The sequence below is a fragment of the Saimiri boliviensis genome, chromosome 19 (assembly GCF_048565385.1).
Source record: "Saimiri boliviensis isolate mSaiBol1 chromosome 19, mSaiBol1.pri, whole genome shotgun sequence".
Lineage (NCBI taxonomy): Eukaryota > Metazoa > Chordata > Mammalia > Primates > Cebidae > Saimiri > Saimiri boliviensis.
Window position 1 is genome coordinate 26576478 of NC_133467.1, and position 22129 is coordinate 26598606.

A 22129-nucleotide genomic window follows, 5' to 3' on the forward strand; every position below is an offset into this window, starting at 1 on the left:
ACTGTACCAGGATAGATGTGGGAAAATGTGGAAGCTCGGGAGTAACAGAGATTGATTGTAAGGTTTCTGTCTTCTGCATCTCTGTAGAGAGAAAATACAGGTAGAGCAGCAGCTCCATGGCTGGAAACAGAAGGAGGCAGGGTACTGTTAGGAGTCTCATTCTGGATAAACATCAGTTAAGCACGTGATGTGGAAATGCCCAGTGACAGCTGAATAAATGAGAAAGAAGCCCAGGAAAGGACTCAAGGCAGGAAATAACCAACCTGCGAATCATTGACAAATGGAGAATATAGAATACGGAGAGGGAGAAAACCAGTGAACCAAGAAAGGGATTCTGAGGCATGACATGGCCACAGGCAGAAAAGAGCCCAGAGGTGTCTGAAAAGAATGGTGAGAGTGAAGAAAGCCAAGGAGCCAAGAGCAGTGAAACCAAGAAAAGCTTCCCAGAGCACAGGGGTACTGTCACGTGTTACAGAACAGTAATGGTAAAGAATCTACAGCTTGAACTGGACGTAAAGACTATGTGATTGCTAGCGACTTTAGCAAGAAAAGCTTTACCGTAGTCATTAACACTTTCCGACTCCTCTTGACAGGCAACAGCACTTGGTGACTGCAGCATTTATTTGGTACTTAAGCATACCTTCAACAATCACACTGAAGCCCTCCCTGTGCACAAGCCTGGGGACACAAGAGGGATAATGGACACTCTAGAATCCTGGAATCTAGAAGTCAGGTGTAAACAACGCAAAAGAATGGCTGCTACAGGAAACAGTAAAGGGAATATTACTTAATTCAGTTTGGCAGACACTTAAACACCTACCATATGGCCGGGTATGACACTGGGCACTGGGTTAACACATGAGTCAGACCTAGACATACAAGCTCCCTGATGTCAGGGCCTTTCTCTAATGCACTGCTACATTCCCAGCACCTCACAGGTGTCTGACACACTGTAAGTAATCAATACAGATTTACTGAATGAATGACTGAGTGAACAAAGACATGGACCTTTTCTTTCAGGAGCAGGAAGGAGTGGAAGCTTCAAAAGCTGCAATTTTAATTCAAGGACATGTGAAGAATTAAAAAATAAATAAATTAAAAAGCTGCAATTTGTGACCTGGATTAAAGAAATAGTAGGATTTTGCTAGGCTCATGAAGATTTTTATGTTCATTTTATACACACACACAAAGATATATCTCCTGTACAGGGTTAAGTTACTAGAGTCACAAAGGTAATGGTGAAACACTACCTTGCCTCTACTAGGTTAACAAGAAACAGTTGATAGGAGAGGTAGCAATGGGTGGGGAGGGCTTTCTGTGGTTTTGGGAATAATCTATGTTGATCATATGATAATTCATTGAACCATACACATTTATAATTTATACATTTTGCTAGGTGTTCCATTTGTAATTAGAAATTTTTTTTGCCGGGCGCGGTGGCTCAAGCCTGTAATCCCAGCACTTTGGGAGGCCGAGGCGGGTGGATCACGAGGTCGAGAGATCGAGACCATCCTGGTCAACATGGTGAAACCCCGTCTCTACTAAAATAAAAAATACAAAAAATTAGCTGGGCATGGTGGCGCGTGCCTGTAATCCCAGCTACTCAGGAGGCTGAGGCAGGAGAATTGCCTGAACCCAGGAGGCGGAGGTTGCGGTGAGCCGAGATTGAGCCATTGCACTCCGGCCTGGGTAACAAGAGCGAAACTCTGTCTCAAAAAAAAAAAATTTTTTTATAAGATGCTAACTGCTTTTTCTCCCCCTAACTACCTATTACAAAACAAGAGACTTTAACTCTTTTGGGAAAAAGGCACAACTTAACTATAGAAAAGGATAGCTAAGGCCTACAACGAGCTGGTAACACAAGAATTAGACACTTCAAAGGTCGACCCAGGAAGAAGGTGCCCAGTATCTGACTAGTTATGGGCCTTTTCAGCAAAGATGTAATACCTCACAATAGTCAGTTATAAAGGCTCCTTATCACTATCAGTGCCTCCATTCCTGGACCCTGTCAGGCACAGGTGCCAGGCAGCAATGCTGGCTAGAACTGGACAGCAAGATTGGCCAAAGATACACTGGAGGGACAAGCTCAAGGGATTGACTGCACCACATGCTGACCATGTTACTGACTATGGTCAATAACAGTGTACTGTATACTTGAAAATTCCCAAAAGAATAGAATTCAAGTGTTTTCACCGCAAAAAAATGACTGAGGTAATAGATATGCTAATTAGCCTGTTTTAACCATTTACAATATATAAATACATCAAAACATTAATGTGTGCACCATAAATATATTTTCACTTGTCAATTAAAATCAATGAACAACTATTTTAAAACATTTTTAAAGGCTGGCCAGGCCAGGCACAGTGGCTCACGCCTGTAATCCCAGCACTTTGGGAGGCTGAGGCAGGCAGATCACTCAGAATGGGAGTTGGAGACCAGCCTGGCCAACATGGTGAAACCCCATCTCTACTAAAAATACAAAAATTAGGCATGGTAGCATGCACCTGCAGTCCCAGCTACTCGGGAGGCTGAGGCAAGAGAATTGCTTGAACCTGAAAGGTGGAGATCTGCACTACTGCACTCCAGCGCGAGTGAGCTGAGATCATGCTGAGATCATGCTACTGCACTCCAGCCTGGGTGACAGAGCTAGACTTCATATCAAAAAAAAAAGAAAGAAAAAAAAAAAGAAAAAAATCAGAGAGTGACTTTAACTTTTAACTTTAAATTTTTATTGTCAAGCTCTTAAGGAGCTGTCACCTATTTTGTTTAACTAAACTGTTGTTGAAATAAGATAGGCTTGTTTCATTAGTCAGTGGTTACATTTTTCTCTACCTCCTTTTGTAGAGAAACTAAACATTTGAGAGCAGAAGGAATAGAATACTGAGTGATGCATAGTGTTTGAACAAGAGAGTAGTGAATACTTCAGGAAGGAAATGCAAGCTGAGTGAGCCCTCCTTGTCTGACTACAGAGGGAGGGCACAAGCTGAAGTGGGCATCAGATTGGCCATTTTATTTCTGGAGACATCCATTGTTAAAGTGGAAAAGCTTGTGTTTTGGAGGTGTCTTCTGGGAAGAACTCAGTCCTAGGCCTGCCATGCGGCCCTGCTTGCTGGGTTTTGGTGGAGTTTAAGGTGTTTGGGGGTGTGATCGAATTGAAGCTTTAAAATGTCTCCACTTCAAGTTAGGATTGAGACCCCCTGGTTTGTTCAGAAAATTCTTCCTCGTTGAGCTAAGCCCAGGCAGCTTGATGGAGTGGCGCATGTGGGTGTTGGAGTAAGCCAGGCTTGTGTTAACACCCTGCTCCGCCACTTTTAATCTGTTTCTTCTGAACCTATTCCTACATCTGTGAAAAGGAGATAATGTCTGGTGTAGAGAAGATTAAACAATAAACTGTGTGCAGAGGTATACACATGGCAATGCTTACGCAGTGGGCAAAAGTCACTTGCTGGTACTGTGATTCATGTTCTGTGCAGTTGTGCTGTCCAGAGAGGCTCGTTGACCAGCCTTCCCCCGCCCCCACCCCCTGCCGCCGACCCCAAGGCTTGCCGTGTTACCCAGGCTGGATTGTAGTGGTGTGATCTCAGCTCACTGCAGCCTCCACTGCAGTTTCAAGCAGTTCTTCTGTCTCAGCCTCCCGAATAGCTGAGACTATAGGCGCACGCCACCACATCTGGCTGATTTTTGTATTTTTAGTAGAGATGGGGTTTCACCATATAGGCTGGTCTTGAACTTCTGACCTCAAGTCGTGATTCACCCACCTCAGCCTCGCAAAGTGCTGGGATTACAGGCATGAGCCACTGCACCCAGTCTAATTTTTTTTTTTTTTAATGTACCACTAAATAGGCATCTAAGCCATCTAGCATGCACACCTGCAAGCTCTGTGACTGACAGTGTGCCAGCAAATCTTATTCAGGTGATAGGAACCCAAGAGAAAATACAAAGGTGAACAGCAAACATCCCCCAGCAACAGGTTTAATGCTAAAACCAGCATTAGAAGTGGTAACTGAGCAAAGTAACTCATTCTTCAAACATTCAACAGATATTTGAGTGTCTAATGTGTACAATTTTAAACAGAGTGGTCATGAGGAGACACGTGAGCAACACTTAAAATAGGGAAGATGGTTAATTACACTGATATCAAGAGATGCCCTGGCAGAATGAACAGCCAGGGAAAAGGACCCATTTGTAGGGCCCTCCCGATCTTGTTACAGACTTAATTTACTACGAGTAAAATGGGAAGCCACAGCAGGGTTATATCAGATCAGGGAATTATCCAACTTTTTTTTTTTTGAGTTGGAGTCTTGGTTTCAGAGTCTTGCTCTGTTACCCAGGCTGGAGTGCAATGGCGCAATCTTAGCTCACTGCAACCTCCACCTCACGGGTTCAAGGGATTCTCCTGCCTCAGTCTCCCAAACAGCTAGAATTACAGGCACTCACCACCACGCCCGGCTAATTTTTGTAGTTTTAGTACAGACGGGGTTTCACCATCTTGGCCAAGCTGGTCTTGAAGTCCTAACCTCGTGATCCACCTTCCTTGGCCTCCCAAAGTGCTGGGATTACAGGCATGAGCCACAGTTCCCGGCCTATCCAACTTTCACTTTAATGGGATCACTGTGGCTGTTATGAGAATAGAATGTGTATACAAGGAAGGAAGAGGGAGATGGGTCAAGAGACAACCACAATGATGCAACCGAGATGATGGCGACCTGGACCAGGGTAGAAGCAAAGGAGTGGAAAAGTGCTCAGACTGGAGATATGTTGTGAAGGCAGGGCCAACAGGGTTTCTTAATGGACTGGATCCAAGTGACTTAGCAATTATGAATACAAACATGTTTGAAGACCACAGTCTAAAGTCAGCACTCTTACCAGCCCATTCTTCATAAGCTCTCTCTAGACAGCCTGAGAGACTACAAGAGAAAGAAAGATTAGTCAAGGATAACCCCAAGGCTTTAGGCCTGAGCAACTAGAAAGATGCAGTTGTCATCAACTGAGATGGTGAATGCTGATGACTGAGCATGTTTAAGGGGTGAGATGAGGAGTTCAATATTGGACATGTTGAGATTCTTATGATACATGGAGTTTGAAAAAAAAATCCTTAGTATTTGGTTATTCAACAAACATTTGAGAAACTCATCCTTCCTGTTTGTTTTGGACCATGCAATAGTGAGGTAAAACAAAGTCACTGCTCCTGAGAGCTTAATCTAGAGAAGAGACTCAACAAGCAAAGACCACATAGGGAGGGGATACAAAAATTCTGTAACTTAGGACTGTTTAGGATGCTTTAGCAACACAGAAGAGGAATACCCAAAAAAGCAAAAGAGAAACATCTGCAAAGGCTTAAAAGTGACAGTAAGTCATCATACAGGATCCCCGGACCTTCAGGAAATCTAACTGGTATCCAGCAGAGAAGGATGTTGGCAAATGGCAGGGTATGTCAGTCTTTCAGAACCCCACCAAAGAGAGCTTACAAATGCCGACCACTTACACAGGTTCAGATTCAAGAAGTACTTTGTCTGTGTGATCAGCAGTAACAATTACAGGACACTCAAAGCTAGTTACAAAATGGGAAAAGGTAAAGGCTGTAAGGACCCTCTTCCGTAGATGAATATACAGGTACTTAATAAGTGGCAACAGTGGGCTGGAACACAAGTGCTGTGGTTTGAAAGTATCCTCCAAGTTCCTGTGTTGGAAACTTGATGCCCAATGTGTCAGTGTTGGGAAGTGGGGCCTGATGGGAGGTGTTTGGATCATTGAGGCACCACCCTCATGAGCTGGATTAATGCCATTATTGTGGAGCAGATTCGTTATCACAGGGGTGGGTTCCTTATGAAAGGATGAGTCTGAACCTCTTGTGCACAAGGACACCCACTTTCTCTCTCCCTCCTCTCCTCTTGGGATGGCCATGACACAGCAAAAAGGCCAGGTGTCAGACCCTCAGCTTTGGACTTCTTAGCCTCCAGAACTGTGAGAAATAAATTTCTGTTCATTATCAGGTATTCTGCTATAGCAGCACAACACAGACTGAGACACCAAGCTACCTAAATCAGTTGTCTTCAAACTAGGGTACATAAAAGCTTCCTAAGCCACATGAGGGCAAGGAGACCCTTTCACAATCAGGCTTCTCCCACTTTGCAAAATAAAGGCCCATCACCCCTCCCATCCTGAATCCATGCAAAAAGGTGATCTAAAATACTAGTGCTGATACTGGAAGATGTATGACTTAATGACTGAATAACAATTCCTTTTACAAGTCTGGAGGTTTCTAGTTTTCCTGCTTTCTACAAAACTAGAGGAAATGAATGGCAAGCTAGTTGATTGATAAAAATCCCTGCATTTTGACATATAATTTCAAAGGTAAAAACTGGGTCTTGAGTGACCTTGATAAAACAATATTCTTTCCATTCACATCTACTGATTTATGTCAACAGCGTTCCTTAAAGCTTAGACAATTATACAAATGAAAAATCTTATTCTAGCATTAAATACTAATTATCCACAGAATCATGAAGTAATTGGGGGTGGAAGGCTCTATCTCATCAAAATGCTTTCTTCAAAAAAAATGTATAATACATCCATCTGTTTTGAGGAATTTTATACTAATAAGTACAGCAGTAATGCAATCCAAAAGAAATAAATACTTAGATTCATGAGAACAGGAAATAAAATTTTAACGTATACTTTTGTCACGTATAATAGAATGACCAATAAAATGTTTTCAAGCATAAAAACAAATAAATTAATGTTTTGCAGGGAAGTGGAAGTGAAATATGACTGAGGAAAAAAGAAAAGTGAACATTTCTGACTCAAAATCTTGTTCATCTATATGTTTTAAAATGTATGACAATGGTCAAATTATTACAGTATTTAGAACCCATCAGATACATTTTTAAAAATAATGAAACAATTGTTTTTAAGTGTGTATTTACAATTTATCAGAAATTACTTCCTTTTTTTTTTTTTTTTTTTTTTTTCCCGAGACGGAGTTTCGCCCTTGTTACCCAGGCTGGAGTGCAATGGCGCGATCTCGGCTCACCGCAACCTCCGCCTCCTGGGTTCAGGCAATTCTCCTGCCTCAGCCTCCTGAGTAGCTGGGATTACAGGCACGCGCCACCATGCCCAGCTAATTTTTTTGTATTTTTAGTAGAGACGGGGTTTCACCATGTTGACCAGGATGGTCTCGATCTCTTGACCTCGTGATCCACCCACCTCGGCCTCCCAAAGTGCTGGGATTACAGGCTTGAGCCACCGCGCCCGGCCAATTACTTCCTTTTTAACACTACTTATAATGAAAAAAACTGATGTCAAAAATATGTGATGGGGCCCAGTGCAGTGGCTCATGCCTGTAGTCCCAGCACTCTGGGAGACCAAGACAGGAGGACTGCTTGAGGCCAGGAGTTCAAGGCCAGCCTGGGCAACACAGTGAGACACAGTCTCTAAAAAAATAATAACTAATTTAAAAAATATATATAAAAAAACACATATGAATTATAAATACGTAAATTACATATAAATATATAATATATAATTATATATTATAATATATAATTATATATATTTTATAATATATAAGAGAATTATGGAGAATTCTTCATCCCATTTTGCACATGTATATCTTTTTTATATATGCATGTATATAATATATATAATTATATCTTTTATAATATATAAAAAATGTTTTATAATATATAAAAATACATGTATGTGCAAAATGGGATGAAGAATTCTCCAAAATTCTCTTAGTGGTATGAATGCAAAAATGTTTTTTAGACCATAGTCCAAAATCAGCACTCTTATCAGCCCATTCTACCACCAGCTTCCTCTAGACAGTCTAGGAGACTAGAAGCCTGCAAAGGTCAAAGACAGTGCCCATCTCCACTCCCAAGGAAAAGCAATCCCAGAGACACAGAACTTTGGACTTCTATATGACAGGCAAGGGAAAGCAGAGCACGCTAGCTGAGATGACAAAACATCCCCTGAACCTGCTAGTCAGCCACAAAAGAAAGGTAAAAATATTAGACCAAACAGCATACTTATGGGCTGAATAAAGAAGGAAGCACAACTCTACAACCCACACAAAATTCTTATGTTTCTGCTATGTATGTACCAGGCAAAATTCTTACCAAAGACCACATGGGACAGGAAGAAAAGGTACTGTTTGTTGGTCACCTGTCCCATAGAGTACTGAAGTTTAAGTGTGGGTGTTCACAGAAATACTGACACTTTTCCTGTAGTTTCTTTCACAGGGAGACACCAAGTAAAAACAACTGCTTTAAAAATAAATAGGCCGGGCACGGCGGTTCATGCCTGCAACCCCAGCACTTTGGGAGGCCCAGGCGGGTGGATCATGAGGTCAAGAGATCGAGACCATCCTGGTTAACATGGTGAAACCCCGTCTCTACTAAAAATACAAACAAATGGCTGGGCATGGTGGCGCGTGCCTGTAATCCCAGCTACTCGGGAGGCTGAGGCAGGAGAATTGCCTGAACCCAGGAGGCGGAGGTTGCGGTGAGCCAAGATCACGCCATTGCACTCCAGCCTGGGTAACAAGAGTGAAACTCCGTATCAAAAAAATAAATAAATAAATAAATAAAAATAAAAATAAATAAAAGAAAAAAATCCATGTTATGGGAAGAGTATTGCTAATAGTGAGTTGGCAAAGCAAACTGATTTTTTTCAGAGTTGTCACCTTCTCTCATTGTTCAAAATTCTCAAGCATACACTTAGAAGCATTGTCCCCTTACCTAATCAAATCACTGCTTATAACGTCTGAAAGCCTAATGCTGGAGGGCTTTATATGGTTTTTCCTATTTTTCAGGTTATTATATTAAATTGTCTACTAATGGTACTTTTTTTGTTTTTTTCTGAGACAGGGTCTTGCTCTACCGCCCAAGTTGGATTGCAATGGTGGGATCAAACCTCACTCCAGCCTCGACCTCTCAGGGTGCAGGCAATCCTCCCACTTGAGCCTCCAAAGTAGCTGAAGTAGATGGGACTACAAGTGCATGCTACCAAGAGACCATGTAATGTTGATATTTTTTTTTTTTGGTAGAGATATTATAATGTTGATTTTTTTTTTCCAGTATTTTTTTTTTAGAGTTTCACTATGCTGCACAGTGTGGTCTTGAACTCCTGGGCTCAAGCAATCTTCCACTCTCAGCCTCCCAAAGTGCAAGCATTACAAGCATGAGCCACCGCCCAGCCTACTAATGGTGCTTTTATGATTGTAAATACTTTGGCTTTCTCTACATGAATTCTCAGTAGACTTTTACTCTTGAATACATGTAAACTGAATGTATTTTTTGTCAATAGCTACCAACTGATGTAACTTTCATTTCACCATTTAAGAAGTCCTGTAGCCAAGCGTGGTGGCTCATGCCTGTAATCCTAGCACTTTGGGAGGCTGAGGTGGGTGGATCACCTGAGGTCAGGAGTTCAAAACCAGCTTGGCCATCATGGTGAAACTACATCTTTAAAAAAAAAAAAGAAGTTCTGTATTTTCCTCTGAATTTTCATGTAAATTTTGCAATTAGTTATTCATAAGGAAATAGTTCACTTCTTAAAAGTTTTGGGCCAGGCAAAGTGGCCGAGGTCTGTAATCCCAGCACTTTGGGAGGCCAACACAGGTGGACTGTTTCAGTCCAGGAGTCAGAGACCAGCCTGGGCAACATGGCAAAACTGTCTCTACAAAAAATACAAAAATTAGCCAGGCACAGTGGCACCCACCTGTAGTCCCGGCTACTCAGACTGAGGTGGAAGGATGGCTTGAGCCAGGGAGACGGAGGTTGCAGTGAGCCATGATTGCACCACTGTACTCCAACGTAGGCCAACAAAGTGAGACCCCCCCCGATCTCAAAAAAAAAAAAAAAGTTTTGATTTGCTATTTTGTGCAGGGTTAAAGTTTTAGGTAACATTGAAAAAAAATTAAAATATTTATTGTAAACTATTTTGAAAAGATATTTGAAAATGTTTCTATTTTAAGCAACTTTGTTGTCAAAAATATGTACCTATAAAACTCATAAACAGAAACCTGTAAAAACTTACAAATAGAAATTACATTTTTAATCTATTTTAAAATATTTCAGATGAGGATTTCCAATGGGTTTTGAATATACTAGTTAAACTTTAAATGTAGCACCCTGGCTGGCAAAAAATAACTGATGGACGACAAAAAAATGAGAAATTTCTAGCTCATTTTACAGAAAAGCCATAGCATAACTGGAGGATGGAAATATCATGCTTTAGTAAGTACTACAAAATGATGACCTTCTTCTACTTAGATCTCTTTACAGGGTACCTTTTTCAAACATGATAACCATTAAATAAAAATTCAGAAGACTAAATTTAGAACAAAACTTCAATCGTGAATGATCACCAAAACTACTGCCACCAAGGTCATCCAAGAATCAACAAGTATTAAACAAGATTTTTTCTTTTTTTTTTGAGATGGAGTTTCGCTCTTGTTACCCAGGCCGGAGTGCAATGGTGCCATCTCGGCTCACCGCAACCTCCGCCTCCTGGGTTCAGGCAATTCTCCTGCCTCAGCCTCCTGAGTAGCTGGGATTACAGGCACGTGCCACCATGCCCAGCTAATTTTTTTTTTTTTTTTTTTGTATTTTTAGTAGAGATGGGGTTTCACCATGTTGACCAGGATGGTCTCGATCTCTTGACCTCGTGATCCACCTGCCTCGGCCTCCCAAAGTGCTGGGATTACAGGCTTGAGCCACCGCGCCCGGCCTAAACAAGATTTTTAAAAATAAAACCTCTTATGGCGGGGCGCAGTGGCTCACGCCTGTAATCCCAGCACTTTGGGAGGGTGGATCACAAGGTCAAGAGATCGAGACCATCCTGGCCAACATAGTGAAACCCCGTCTCTATAAAAAAAATAAATAATAAAAAATAAAACCTCTTTCAAACTTCAATCACAAATAATATTTTAATAACAAGATTTTATACCATTAAAGAAATTATGTTTCTAAACATTTATTTTTCTCATTTTTTATTCCTACTTTATATGTCATAATTATATGTGGGTTATGCTTACATATTTTATATGTATGATGAAAGGAACAAATGCTCATGATAAATCAGCTTAATGATTAAAACGGTTTAATGGACAATACAGCACACAGACATGCATAGACACATATAAAAGGAGTATACTCTCAACCCTTTTTTGTTGATTTTTAAATACTGAAATACAAATCTAAGATTTAGAGACCTTAAGTAGTTCCAACAGCACCACCACAGCACCCACTAACAAAAAAGGTCAGGTCTTCAGCAGTGCCATTCCCAAACACAATCTGTCTCCATCACAGAACCTCATGAAGGCAAGACTTGACAAAGAAATGACATGAAAGCAAATGCTATGTAGTGAACTGGTAGGTGATCACCGACAGAGTGAGCATCAGAAACCATGCTTCAAAGACACTCAAGGAACAAAGAAGAAATACAGCCTGAGGAAAGGCAGCAGGAGAGGAACTACTGGAGGCAGCAGGACCCAGGGTTTCTTCTTCATTCTACCAGACATCGTGCTAGGCATGGCTCAGTGAACCAGCAGGAGAGTTTCAGGCAGAGCAGACACCAAGTGCGGACATCCTTGGCTGAGGGAAAACCTGCCATGCCAGGAGTGGGTGTGGCTGGACTAGCCAGAGCAAGGGGGAAAGGGAAGGAGGTCAGAAGGGTCAGATCACACCAGGCATTCCAGGCCATGGCAGCAGTTTGAAGTGACAGAAAACACACAATACCAGCTCTGAGAAAAACAGCAGAAGGACCAAACCAGCCCCCACAGTTCCAGGAGCACCTGATAGGAAGGTGTGGAATACGTGAACTGGCTGGATGGGGATAGCAACCGAGGTTCCAGGAACAGGACAGTGAGAGCCGATATGGGAGAGCACATTTTTGGAGAGCACATTCGGAAGCACTCCAAAAGCAGATGCTGACTCATGGCCAAGCTGCCCTGAGGTAGCAGTCCCCTTTCTTCTCTTGTCCTGTATTACACACAGCCCAGCCTCCCTAAAAATACTCGCATGAAGAGGCTACCACTTGTGGAGAAAGTTCAAAACAGGCACAGATTTTTAAAAAGGAAAAAAACAATGCCAGGTGCAGTGACTCACGCCTGTAATCCCAGCACTTTGGGAGGTCATGAGTTCAAGACCAGCCAACATGGTGAAACCCCATCTCTACTAAAAATACAAAAATCAGCCAGATGTTGTAGTGGGCATCTATAATCCCAGCTACTCAGGAGGCTGACGCAGGAGAATTGTCTGAACTTGGGAGGCAGAGATTGCAGTAAACCAAGGTCACACCCTTGCACTCTGGCCTGGGTGACAGAGCAAGACTGTCTCAAAAAAAAAAAAAACCTAGATCCCAATCCCAGTCCTATCACTAAGTCACAAGTTCCCCCAGCCTTATCTTTCACTGTTGTCTACCAGTAGGGAAGACACCTGCCTGACTTCAAAAGGAATAATCAAATACTTTAATGATAAAGAGGCTTGGTGACAAGAACAGTGGAAACAATTTATAAACAGTAAACTGCTAAAGACAGAGACCTTCTCTCATGGTTCCTTAAATCCTTATTTCCTTCCCCTCAATCCCAAGCACTTAAACAGGTAAGTAAGAAAAAGTATTCTCTCGGGCCAGGCGTGGTAGCTCCCGCCTATAATCCCAGCACTTTGGGAGGTGGAGGCAGGTAGATCTCCAGGTCAAGAGATCAAGACCATCCTGGTCAACATGGTGAAACCCCATCTCTACTAAAAATACAAAAATTAGCTGGGCATGGTGGCACAGCCTGGAGTCCCAGCTACTCGGGAGGCTGAGGTAGGAGAATTGCTTGAACCCAGGAGGCAGAGGTTGCAGTGAGCTGAGATCGCGCCATTGCACTCCAACATGGGTAATAAGAGCGAAACTCCATCTCAAAAAAAAAAAAAGAAAAGAAAAAGTATTCTCTCATAGAACACATAAGCTGATGGAAGAAGCTGTGAACAAATAAGCCAGGTATGGTAAGTCTGTGGAATCCAAAGAAAGAAAAAAGTAATTCTCACTAAGGAAATGGGTAACAAAGCTCCCTCCAGGAGGTATTAACAGAGCTGAGCCTTTGGAAGGACCAAAAGCCATTCCAAAGAGGAGACCACTTAGCAAAACTTGTGTGAAGGCAGTTCAGTAAGATGGTCTGTGTGCACTTGGCTGTACAGAAAAATAAGGCCAAGCACAGTGGCTCATGCCTGTAATCTCAACACTTTGGGAGGCCGAGGCAGGAAGATCACCTGAGGTCAGGAGTTCAAGACCAGCCTGGCCAACATAGTGAAACCCCCATCTCTACTAGAACTACAAAAAAATTTAGTCAGACCTGGTGGCTCATGCCTATAATCCCAGGTATCCAGGAGGCTGAGGCAGGAGAATCGCTTGAACTCGGGAGGTGGAGGTTTCAGTAAGCCAAGACGGCACCACTGAACTCTAGCCTGGGTGAAAGTGAGACTCCATCTCAACAAAAAATAAAATAAAAATAATAGGTCAAGTGCGGTGGCAAACGCCTGTAATCCCAGCACTTTGGGAGGCTGAGGTGGGCGGATCAAGAGGTCAGGCATCCTGGCCAACATGGTGAAACCCCATCTCTACTAAAATACAAAAAATTAGCCAGGCGTGGTGTCAGGCGCCTGTAGTCCCAGCTACTCAGGAGGCTGAGGCAGAGGAATCACTTGAACTCGGAAGGCAGAGGTTGCTGTGAGCCGAAATCATGCCACTGCACTGCAGTGTGGAATAAAGCAAGACTCCATCTCAAAAATAAAACAAAATAATAACAATAATAAATAGCCTAGGATCATGTTCAGGGGCTAAGGGGATTTGTACTGTGCTAAAGTTTTTGACCTGTACTGAGCAATGGGGTTACCCAAGGTTTCTGAAAAGGAAAATGCTACAATCAGAGCTGTTGCTAAGGAAGACCACTCTGATGGCAGTATAAAGGAGCAGATTCAGAGGCTATTTTTAATTGTCCAATGAAGAGGTCACAAAAACAAGGAACAGGCAAAGATGAAAAGGAAACAGAACAGCACCTAAAAGTCACAGACATGTATGCAGGTAAAGTTTAGCCTGGGTTTTTTTTCTCCCTTTTAGTGTTATCTCTAGACCTGTCCTTTAGGAGGGAATATGAAAATCTGGTTGGGTTTGGTTTTGAGATGGGGTCTTGCTATGTTGCCCAGTCTGGAGTACAGTGACACCATCAAAGCTCACTGCATCCTCCAAGTCCTAGGCTCAAGACATCCTCCTGCCTCAGCCTCCTGAGTAGCTGGTGGCACAAATCAGCATGCATGGCTGATTTTTATTTTTGGTAGAAACAGGGTCTCTGTTACCCAGGCTGGTTTTGAAGCCATCCTCCTGTCCTGGCCTCCCAAAGTGCTGGAACTAGATGTGAGCCTCCATACCCAGCCATAATCTTTTCTAGTTTTTGTTTGAGACAGTTTTGCTGTGTCACCCAAGTTGGAGTGCAGTGGCACAATAACAGCTCACTGCAGCCTCAACCTCCCATGCTCAAGGAATTCCTCCCACCTCAGCCTCTAGGCATGCACCACCGCACCTGGATAATTTTTTAATTTTTTTATAGAGAATGAGTCTCACAATGTTGCCCAAGCTAAGAATCTGGTTTTTAACATATGTCAAACTAACTTTCTCGACCCACAATTTTCATTTTATACAAACAGGGTCCCTCTATGCTGCCCAGGCCGGCAATCCTGCCTCCCAAAATGCTGGAATTAGAGGCGTGAGCCACCAGGCCCTGTCTTGGACTTTTTTAATGACAAAAACATCAATAAACTTAAAGGATAACAAACTAACAATCACTCATGTCAAAAATGTACAAACAAGCCTGGGCAACATAGTGACCTAGTCTCCACAAAAGAAAAATTAAAAAGTCAGCCCAGGTGGTGTCTCACACCTGTAATCCTGGTACTTTGGGGGGCAGAGGCAGGTGGATCACTTGAGTATAAGCATTCAAGATCAGCCTAGCAACATGACAAAACCCCTTCTCTACAAAAAATACAAAAATTAGTTGGGCATAGTGGTGCACACCTGTAGTTTCAGCTACTCTGGAGGCTGAAGTGGGAGGATCATTTGAGCCTCAAAGGCAGAAGGTACAGTAAGCCAAGACCACACCACAGCACTCCAGCTTGGGCAACAGACTGAGACCCTATATCAAAAAAAAAAAAAAAAAAGGCTGGGTGTTGTGGCTTACACCTGTAATCCCAGCACTTTGGGAGGTGGAGACAGGGGGATCACGAGGTCAAGAGATCAAGACCATCCTGGCCAACATGGTGAAACCCCGCCTCTATTAAAAATACAAAAATTAGCTGGGTGTGGTGGCATGCACCTGTAATCCCAGCTACTACGGAGGCTAAGGCAGGAGAATTGCTTGAACCCAGGAGGTGGAGGTTGCAATGAGCTGAGATCGCACCACTGCACTCCATCCTGGGCAAAGGAGCACGACTCCATCTCAAAAGGAAAAAAAAAAAAAAATTTAGCCAGTCGTGGTAGTGCCAGCCTGTAGTCCCAGTTACTCCAGGCGAGACCTTGTCTCAAAAAAATTAAATCAATAAACAAAAAAGTTCAACATGCTTTGAAAACGGCAGAAAAACAGACCCTTCCTTTCTTTTTTTTTGAGACGGAGTTTCGCTCTTGTTGCCCAGGCTGGAGTGCAATGGCGCGATCTCGGCTCACTGCAACCTCCGCCTCCTGGGTTCAGGCAATTCTCCTGTCTCAGCCTCCTGAGTAGCTGGGATTACAGGCACGCGCCACCATGCCCAGCTAATTTTTTGTATTTTTAGTAGAGACGGGGTTTCACCATGTTGACCGGGATGGTCTCGATCTCTTGACCTCGTGATCCACCCGCCTCGGCCTCCCAAAGTGCTGGGATTACAGGCTTGAGCCACCGCGCCCGGCCCCAGACCCTTCCCTTCTTGGGAGTTTCTACACTCTTCCTCCTAGACGAAAAATAGAGACAGCAGAGAATTAGCTACTCCCATATTGGGTGACTACTACCTCCCATCCCACACTTTACCCAAGCAACATCAAAAGCTTCTACTAATCATCAAGTCAGAACAGGTGACGACTGAGAAACGCGCAAGAACGGAGTTATTCATTCACCTTTTAGGGCCTCAGTTTTCACTCTCGTGGTAACTAAATTATTTAGATGATTACCAAGGTCATTTTGTGTCTAAATGCTCATATGCAAGTTTAAGCCTCCTCTCCACCTAGGAGGACTGGACTTCAGCTTAAAATTTGGACCCCACTACATGCCAGGCAGGCATTGTGCTAGGAGGCTGGGAAAACAGCCATGAACAAAAAAAAAAAAAAGAAAGAAAGAAAAAAAGAAAAAAAAAATGCTCCCAATGCAACAGGAATATGTCAAGGCAAACAGAAGGGCAAGAATAATTCTAAAAGAACAGGTAAAACTTCCTGAAAGGGCTAACATTCTGCTTTTGCTTTGAATTATTAGTATAAGTCATAGTAAAGAACACATTCAAAAATTTCAAGTTTTTTTTTAAAAAGCCTTCAACCAGGGAGCACACAGAACATAAACTTCAGGACCTAAAGCAGGCCGATTCCTAACCCTGGGAGCTAGGGACAAGACTGACTTAATCAATAAAGAAGTTCCACAGTGCCAGCCGCCAAGTCTGGGCTCTTTGCGCTAAAGCAGTCCTGACCTGAAGGAAAAAACGTAAAACCAAAATGGAGGAGGGGCTACTGACGAGTCGGCTCTGGAGCGAAAACCTCGTGGCTCTTTCCTCATGGCGACAACCAGCCTTTCTGCTCTGGTCTCCCTAGCCGGGAAAAGCATCATCCTGAGTCTCCAAACCAGCACCCAGCTCGCAGGCTCCCTTGAGAAACCCGTGCTCCAAATGAAGTTGGAGAGTGTTCAACGGTGGGAGAAACAAGTAGCCACATCTTAAAGGCTGTTAAGGGAGCAAAGAAAGAACCATCTGGGAGGACTCCACCCTTCTCCACCTGCAGAAAAAGCCCCGGGTAAAGCTAGGAAGTCATTTCCCTTATCTCTCCTTGCCTTGCTGATAAAACAAAGGAAACAGGCTCCTACAAGAGTCAGACGCCCATACGATGACCCCCTTCCGTGGATCCAAGACGCGTACGTCTCGGACGCCGAAGAGCATGGAGCCAGTACAACTTTCTCACTGAAGCCGACCACGTTTCCTCTTATAACCTTAACAGAAGCCCCTAGCATTATCGTTTCATTGATGACAAGGCACCTATTTGCCTCCCAGGCTTTTACCCGGAAGCCCCTGTAATCCTCACCCCTTGCGTGCAGCCCCAAACCGAGCTCCCCTTCCCCCGGACGCCGCCTCGCGCGTTCCCGCCACCCTCGCCCTCCCGGCCGCGCTTCCTGGCTCGCTCCGCCCTTGGCACCGGGCTGCGCCGCGGGGCGAGCACATCTGCGCCAGACCGGGGGTTGGGGGGGTCCATCAGGGGTTCGTGGGGGATCCTGCGGAAAGCCCTCTCCCCCAACATTGGACTTGGAAAACAATAAGCATCCGCTCTCCCTGCCCTTCCCCCATAGGACCCGGGCCACGAGTTACTAACGCTGGTGGAGAAAAGCGAGGGAAGCCCTCCAGCTCTGCGATCGTGGCCGCGTACCCCCGGAACCTCAGTGGCCCGAGTATTCGCCCGCCCCCGCCGCAGCGTCCCCAGGCCTCGCAGGGCGCACTCGGGGCTGGAGCGCGGCCGGGAGCGGAGGCGCGCTGGCCACGCGGAGGCTGCAGCAACTGACACGGCCCACGGCCGCCGGCCACATGCGCCGCCCGGGAACCCGAGCTGGGAGGGGAGCGTGGCTCGGGGCCCCGCCGTACCTTGCCGCTGGCCGTTCCCCCGCTGACGCCGATGAGGAAGGGCTCGCCGCCGTTGGGCTGCTGGTGGTTCTGCAGGGTCTGCTCGCTATCCCCGGCCATGGTTCGCGCCGCCCCTCCTCCCGCTCCCTGTGCGAACGGACGCACGCTCCCCGCCCGCGCCCGCGTCGGGCTCCCTCCGCTTCCCGCAGCCGCCGCTGGGCGCTGCCGGGGCCGAGGCTGCAGCCGCTCGCCTGCGAGCAGCTCAGAGCCCGGTGATGGGGCTGGGCTTCCCAGAGGAGCCAAGAGCCTTCCTTTGCCCGCAGCGGCCGGCCCGGTTTACATCCCAGGCAGAGGTCAGCGTGATGCTGCTGCTCCAATCCGGGAGGGCAGCGCGCTGCTATTCGCCGAGGCGGAGGCGGCGAGGCGTCTGGCCCCAGCCTCCGCCCCTCCCGGGCCCCGCCGCCGCCGCCTCCGCCTCCCGGGGTCGCTGCGAAAGGTGTGAGCCCGACCCTTCCTCTCACCCGGCGGGTTAACCCTTTCTCCGACGCGCCCTGGCGGACCCTGGGAGAAGGAAACGGGTTGTTCTGTGTTTTAATTTGGTATGCTACCTACCACCTATTTCGGAAGGGATAAAAAGCTTGAAGAAATTAATAGGCAGATTAAATAAGAAGGAATCGCCCAGGTCTGAGAAGCAAAATTTGAACACGCTTGGAAGATTAGGGTGGAACAGAGTTAAAGTCATTTATCCATTATCCAGGCTAAAAACTTGTGTATCCAGAAAATGAGGGGTTTTTTCCCTTCTCCCATTGGCCAAGATAATATGTCAGCCGCTGGCTTTAGATATTTCCTGTCTTGGAAACCCCCCAGCGCCATCGTTTTTAGCAGGCCTGTCCTCGTGCGACTCTCTAGAGAAGGGCAATTTGAGGGGCTTTAATGAAAAGTGCCCTCCCTTGGAAAAGCAGTGCACTTCTAAACCACAGTATCTCAAATCCCATACACTGAGCTTCCTGTGAAGTTAGGGTATTTGAAAACATAATGACATTTCGATCCATTAATACCTTCTACTGAACCGGTTTTCCAGAGATTGGCAATTAGTGACTTAGAAAGGCACTGTCAGACTCCACCTCTGTAGCCAGATTTCTGCATTCACATCCAGGACTCTGAGCAAATTACTTAATCTCTCTGTGCTTCATTGTTCTCATCTGTTAAATGGGAATGATAATAGCAATTACGTCTCAGGATTTTTGTGAGAATTAAATGAATTATTACATGTGAAGTGTTGAGAATAGTGCTGGTACAGTCTAGGCCCTGTATCAGTGTTTGAAGAGAAAAGGTCTCTAAAGAGCTGAAACTAGGAAGAGAAGTTTTGCTGGGACACACCTGAGAGAGGCAGAACTTGCCTAGTAACTTCCAGTCTCTTCTGTGAACTTGAGACCGGTATCAACGAGCTGATGGGGCCGACAATCTAAAACAGAATTGATGTCAATAGCATTATCTTTAGAAACTTAGTGGCCGGGCGCGGTGGCTCAAGCCTGTAATCCCAGCACTTTGGGAGGCCGAGGCGGGTGGATCACGAGGTCGAGAGATCGAGATCATCCTGGTCAACATGGTGAAACCCCGTCTCTACTAAAAATACAAAAAATTAGCTGGGCATGGTGGCGCGTGCCTGTAATCCCAGCTACTCAGGAGGCTGAGGCAGGAGAATTGCCTGAACCCAGGAGGCGGAGATTGCTGTGAGCCGAGATCGCGCCATTGCACTCCAGCCTGGGCAACAAGAGAGAAACTCCGTCTCAAAAAAAAAGAAAAAAGAAACTTAGTAAATTAGTAAATTATCTTAAATTGAAAATTATGTTTAAAAAAAATAATTTTCTCGGCCGGGCGCGGTGGCTCAAGCCTGTAATCCCAGCACTTTGGGAGGCCGAGGCGGGTGGATCACGAGGTCGAGAGATCGAGACCATCCTGGTCAACATGGTGAAACCCCGTCTCTACTAAAAATACAAAAAATTAGCTGGGCATGGTGGCATGTGCCTGTAATCCCAGCTACTCAGGAGGCTGAGGCAGGAGAATTGCCTGAACCCAGGAGGCGGAGGTTGCAGTGAGCCGAGATCGCGCCATTGCACTCCAGCCTGGGTAACAAGAGCGAAACTCCGTCTCAAAAAATAATAATAATAGGGCCGGGCGCGGTGGCTCAAGCCTGTAATCCCAGCACTTTGGGAGGCCGAGGCGGGTGGATCACAAGGTCGAGAGATCGAGACCATCCTGGTCAACATGGTGAAACCCCATCTCTACTAAAAATACAAAAAAATTAGCTGGGCATGGTGGCACGTGCCTGTGATCCCAGCTACTCAGGAGGCTGAGGCAGGAGAATTGCCTGAGCTCAGGAGGCGGAGGTTGCGGTGAGCCGAGATGGCGCCATTGCACTCCAGCCTGGGTAACAAGAGCGAAACTCTGTCTCAAAAAAAAAAATAAATAAAAATAAAAATAATAATAATAATAATAATAATTTTCTCTCAAGCCAGGGAAATCCAGGCTGCAATGAGCCGTGATGACCCCGCTGCACTTTAGCCTGGTCAACAGAGCCAGACCCTGTGTCAAAAAACAAAAGCAAACGAAAAGGATACCAGAAAACACAAACTTTTTTTTTCGCTTTTAAATGGCAGTTGATACTTGAACAGTTCAAACCTGTGAGGTTCACTTTTATGCGGCTTTTTTCTGAACCCAAGGCAGTTGGAAAATACAGCATTTATGCGGGTTCCCCAGAGCTGACTATGGGACTTTATGCATGGGTTTGGTAACATGCAGGCTGTCCTGGGGCGGGTCCCTCCGCGTATATCTAGGGATGACTGTATTTTATGTCACCATCTGACATCAAACTCGGTAGCAGCAGACAGGAAACAAAGATGGGGAGAGTGGCCACTACCTGGTACCCAGAAGCAGGCATTTGGGTAAAGTTTCCTAAAGGGGTGTCTTGCCAAATAGCTATGGAGTGGGTGAGTTTCCGGTGGTCCTAGAGTTAGCCTCTTCTCCAAAAGGTCTTTTCTCTACTAGATAGATTTCTTAGTCCTCATGGGCTTTTGTAGAACTCTTTATATCCCCCTGGAATTCGGAAGTTGAATCTGCAACTAAGGGTTAGCAAGGGGATATTAGGCAGTTAAGAAGAGGAGGAGGATAAAACAATGCCAAAGGCCAGTGCGGTGGCTCATACCTGCAATCCCAACATTTTGGGAGGTAGAAGAGTGAGTATCACTTGAGGCTAGGAGTTCAAGACCAGTCTGGGCAACATAGTGAGACCCCCATCTCCACAAAAATTAGCTGGGCATGGTAGTGCACACCTGTAGTCCCAGCTACACCAGAGGCTGAGGCGGAAGGATTACTTAAACCCAGGAGTTCAAGGTTGCAGCAGTGATCATGCCATCACACCCCTCTATTAACCTCTTTTTTTTTCTTTCTAATCTTATGACAGATTATAACCTATCTCTTAAAAAAAAAGCCATATCTTCATAAACGTTTCTCAAATATCCACCTTCCTTATCATTCCTATAGTGTTTCTTCCATATTTTCTCATAAAAATTTTCAAGCACAGTTGAAAGAATTTATAGCAAACACCAATATACCCACCACCTAGACTCTATCATTAACGTTGTACTATATATACACTTGCTTTAAAACATAACTACCCATCCCTCTATCCATCAAGGTATTTTTCTTATAAGACATTTCCTAGCCGGGCTTGGTGGCTCAAGCCTGTCAACCCAGCACTTTGGGAGGCTGAGGCGGGTGGATCACGAGGTCGAGAGATCGAGACCATCCTGGGCAACATGGTGAAACCCCGTCTCTACTAAAAATACAAAAAATTAGCTGGGCATGGTGGTGAGTGCCTGTAATCCCAGCTACTCAGGAGGCTGAGGCAGGAGAATTGCCTGAACCCAGGAGGCGGAGGTTGCGATGAGCCGAGATCGTGCCATTGCACTCCAGCCTGGGTAACAAGAGTGAAACTCCGTCTCAAAAAAAAAAAAAAAGACATTTCCTTTTACTTTGTTAATTTTAGTTGAATGATTAAAAAAGGGTCATCTGGCCGGACGCGGTGGCTCAAGCCTGTAATCCCAGCACTTTGGGAGGCCGAGGCGGGTGGATCACGAGGTCAAGAGATCGAGACCATCCCGTTCAACATAGTGAAACCCCGTCTCTACTAAAAATACAAAAAAATTAGCTGGGCATGGTGGCGCGTGCCTATAATCCCAGCTACTCAGGAGGCTGAGGCAGGAGAATTGCCTGAACCCAGGAGGCGGAGGTTGCGGTGA

At 45.0% G+C, this 22129-nt stretch overlaps 1 protein-coding gene across 1 annotated transcript in view; it reads right to left on the reverse strand.

Annotated features, from left to right (window-relative positions):
- UCK2 (uridine-cytidine kinase 2) overlaps positions 1–18225 on the reverse strand; it is an 89678-nt gene extending 71453 nt beyond the window's left edge. The window contains exon 1 of the mRNA XM_039460050.2: positions 17850–18225. Coding sequence (XP_039315984.1) covers positions 17850–17948 — 99 coding nt within the window. The 5' untranslated portion in view covers positions 17949–18225. The remainder of the gene's footprint in view (positions 1–17849) is intronic.
- Positions 18226–22129: the final 3904 nt, after the last annotated feature.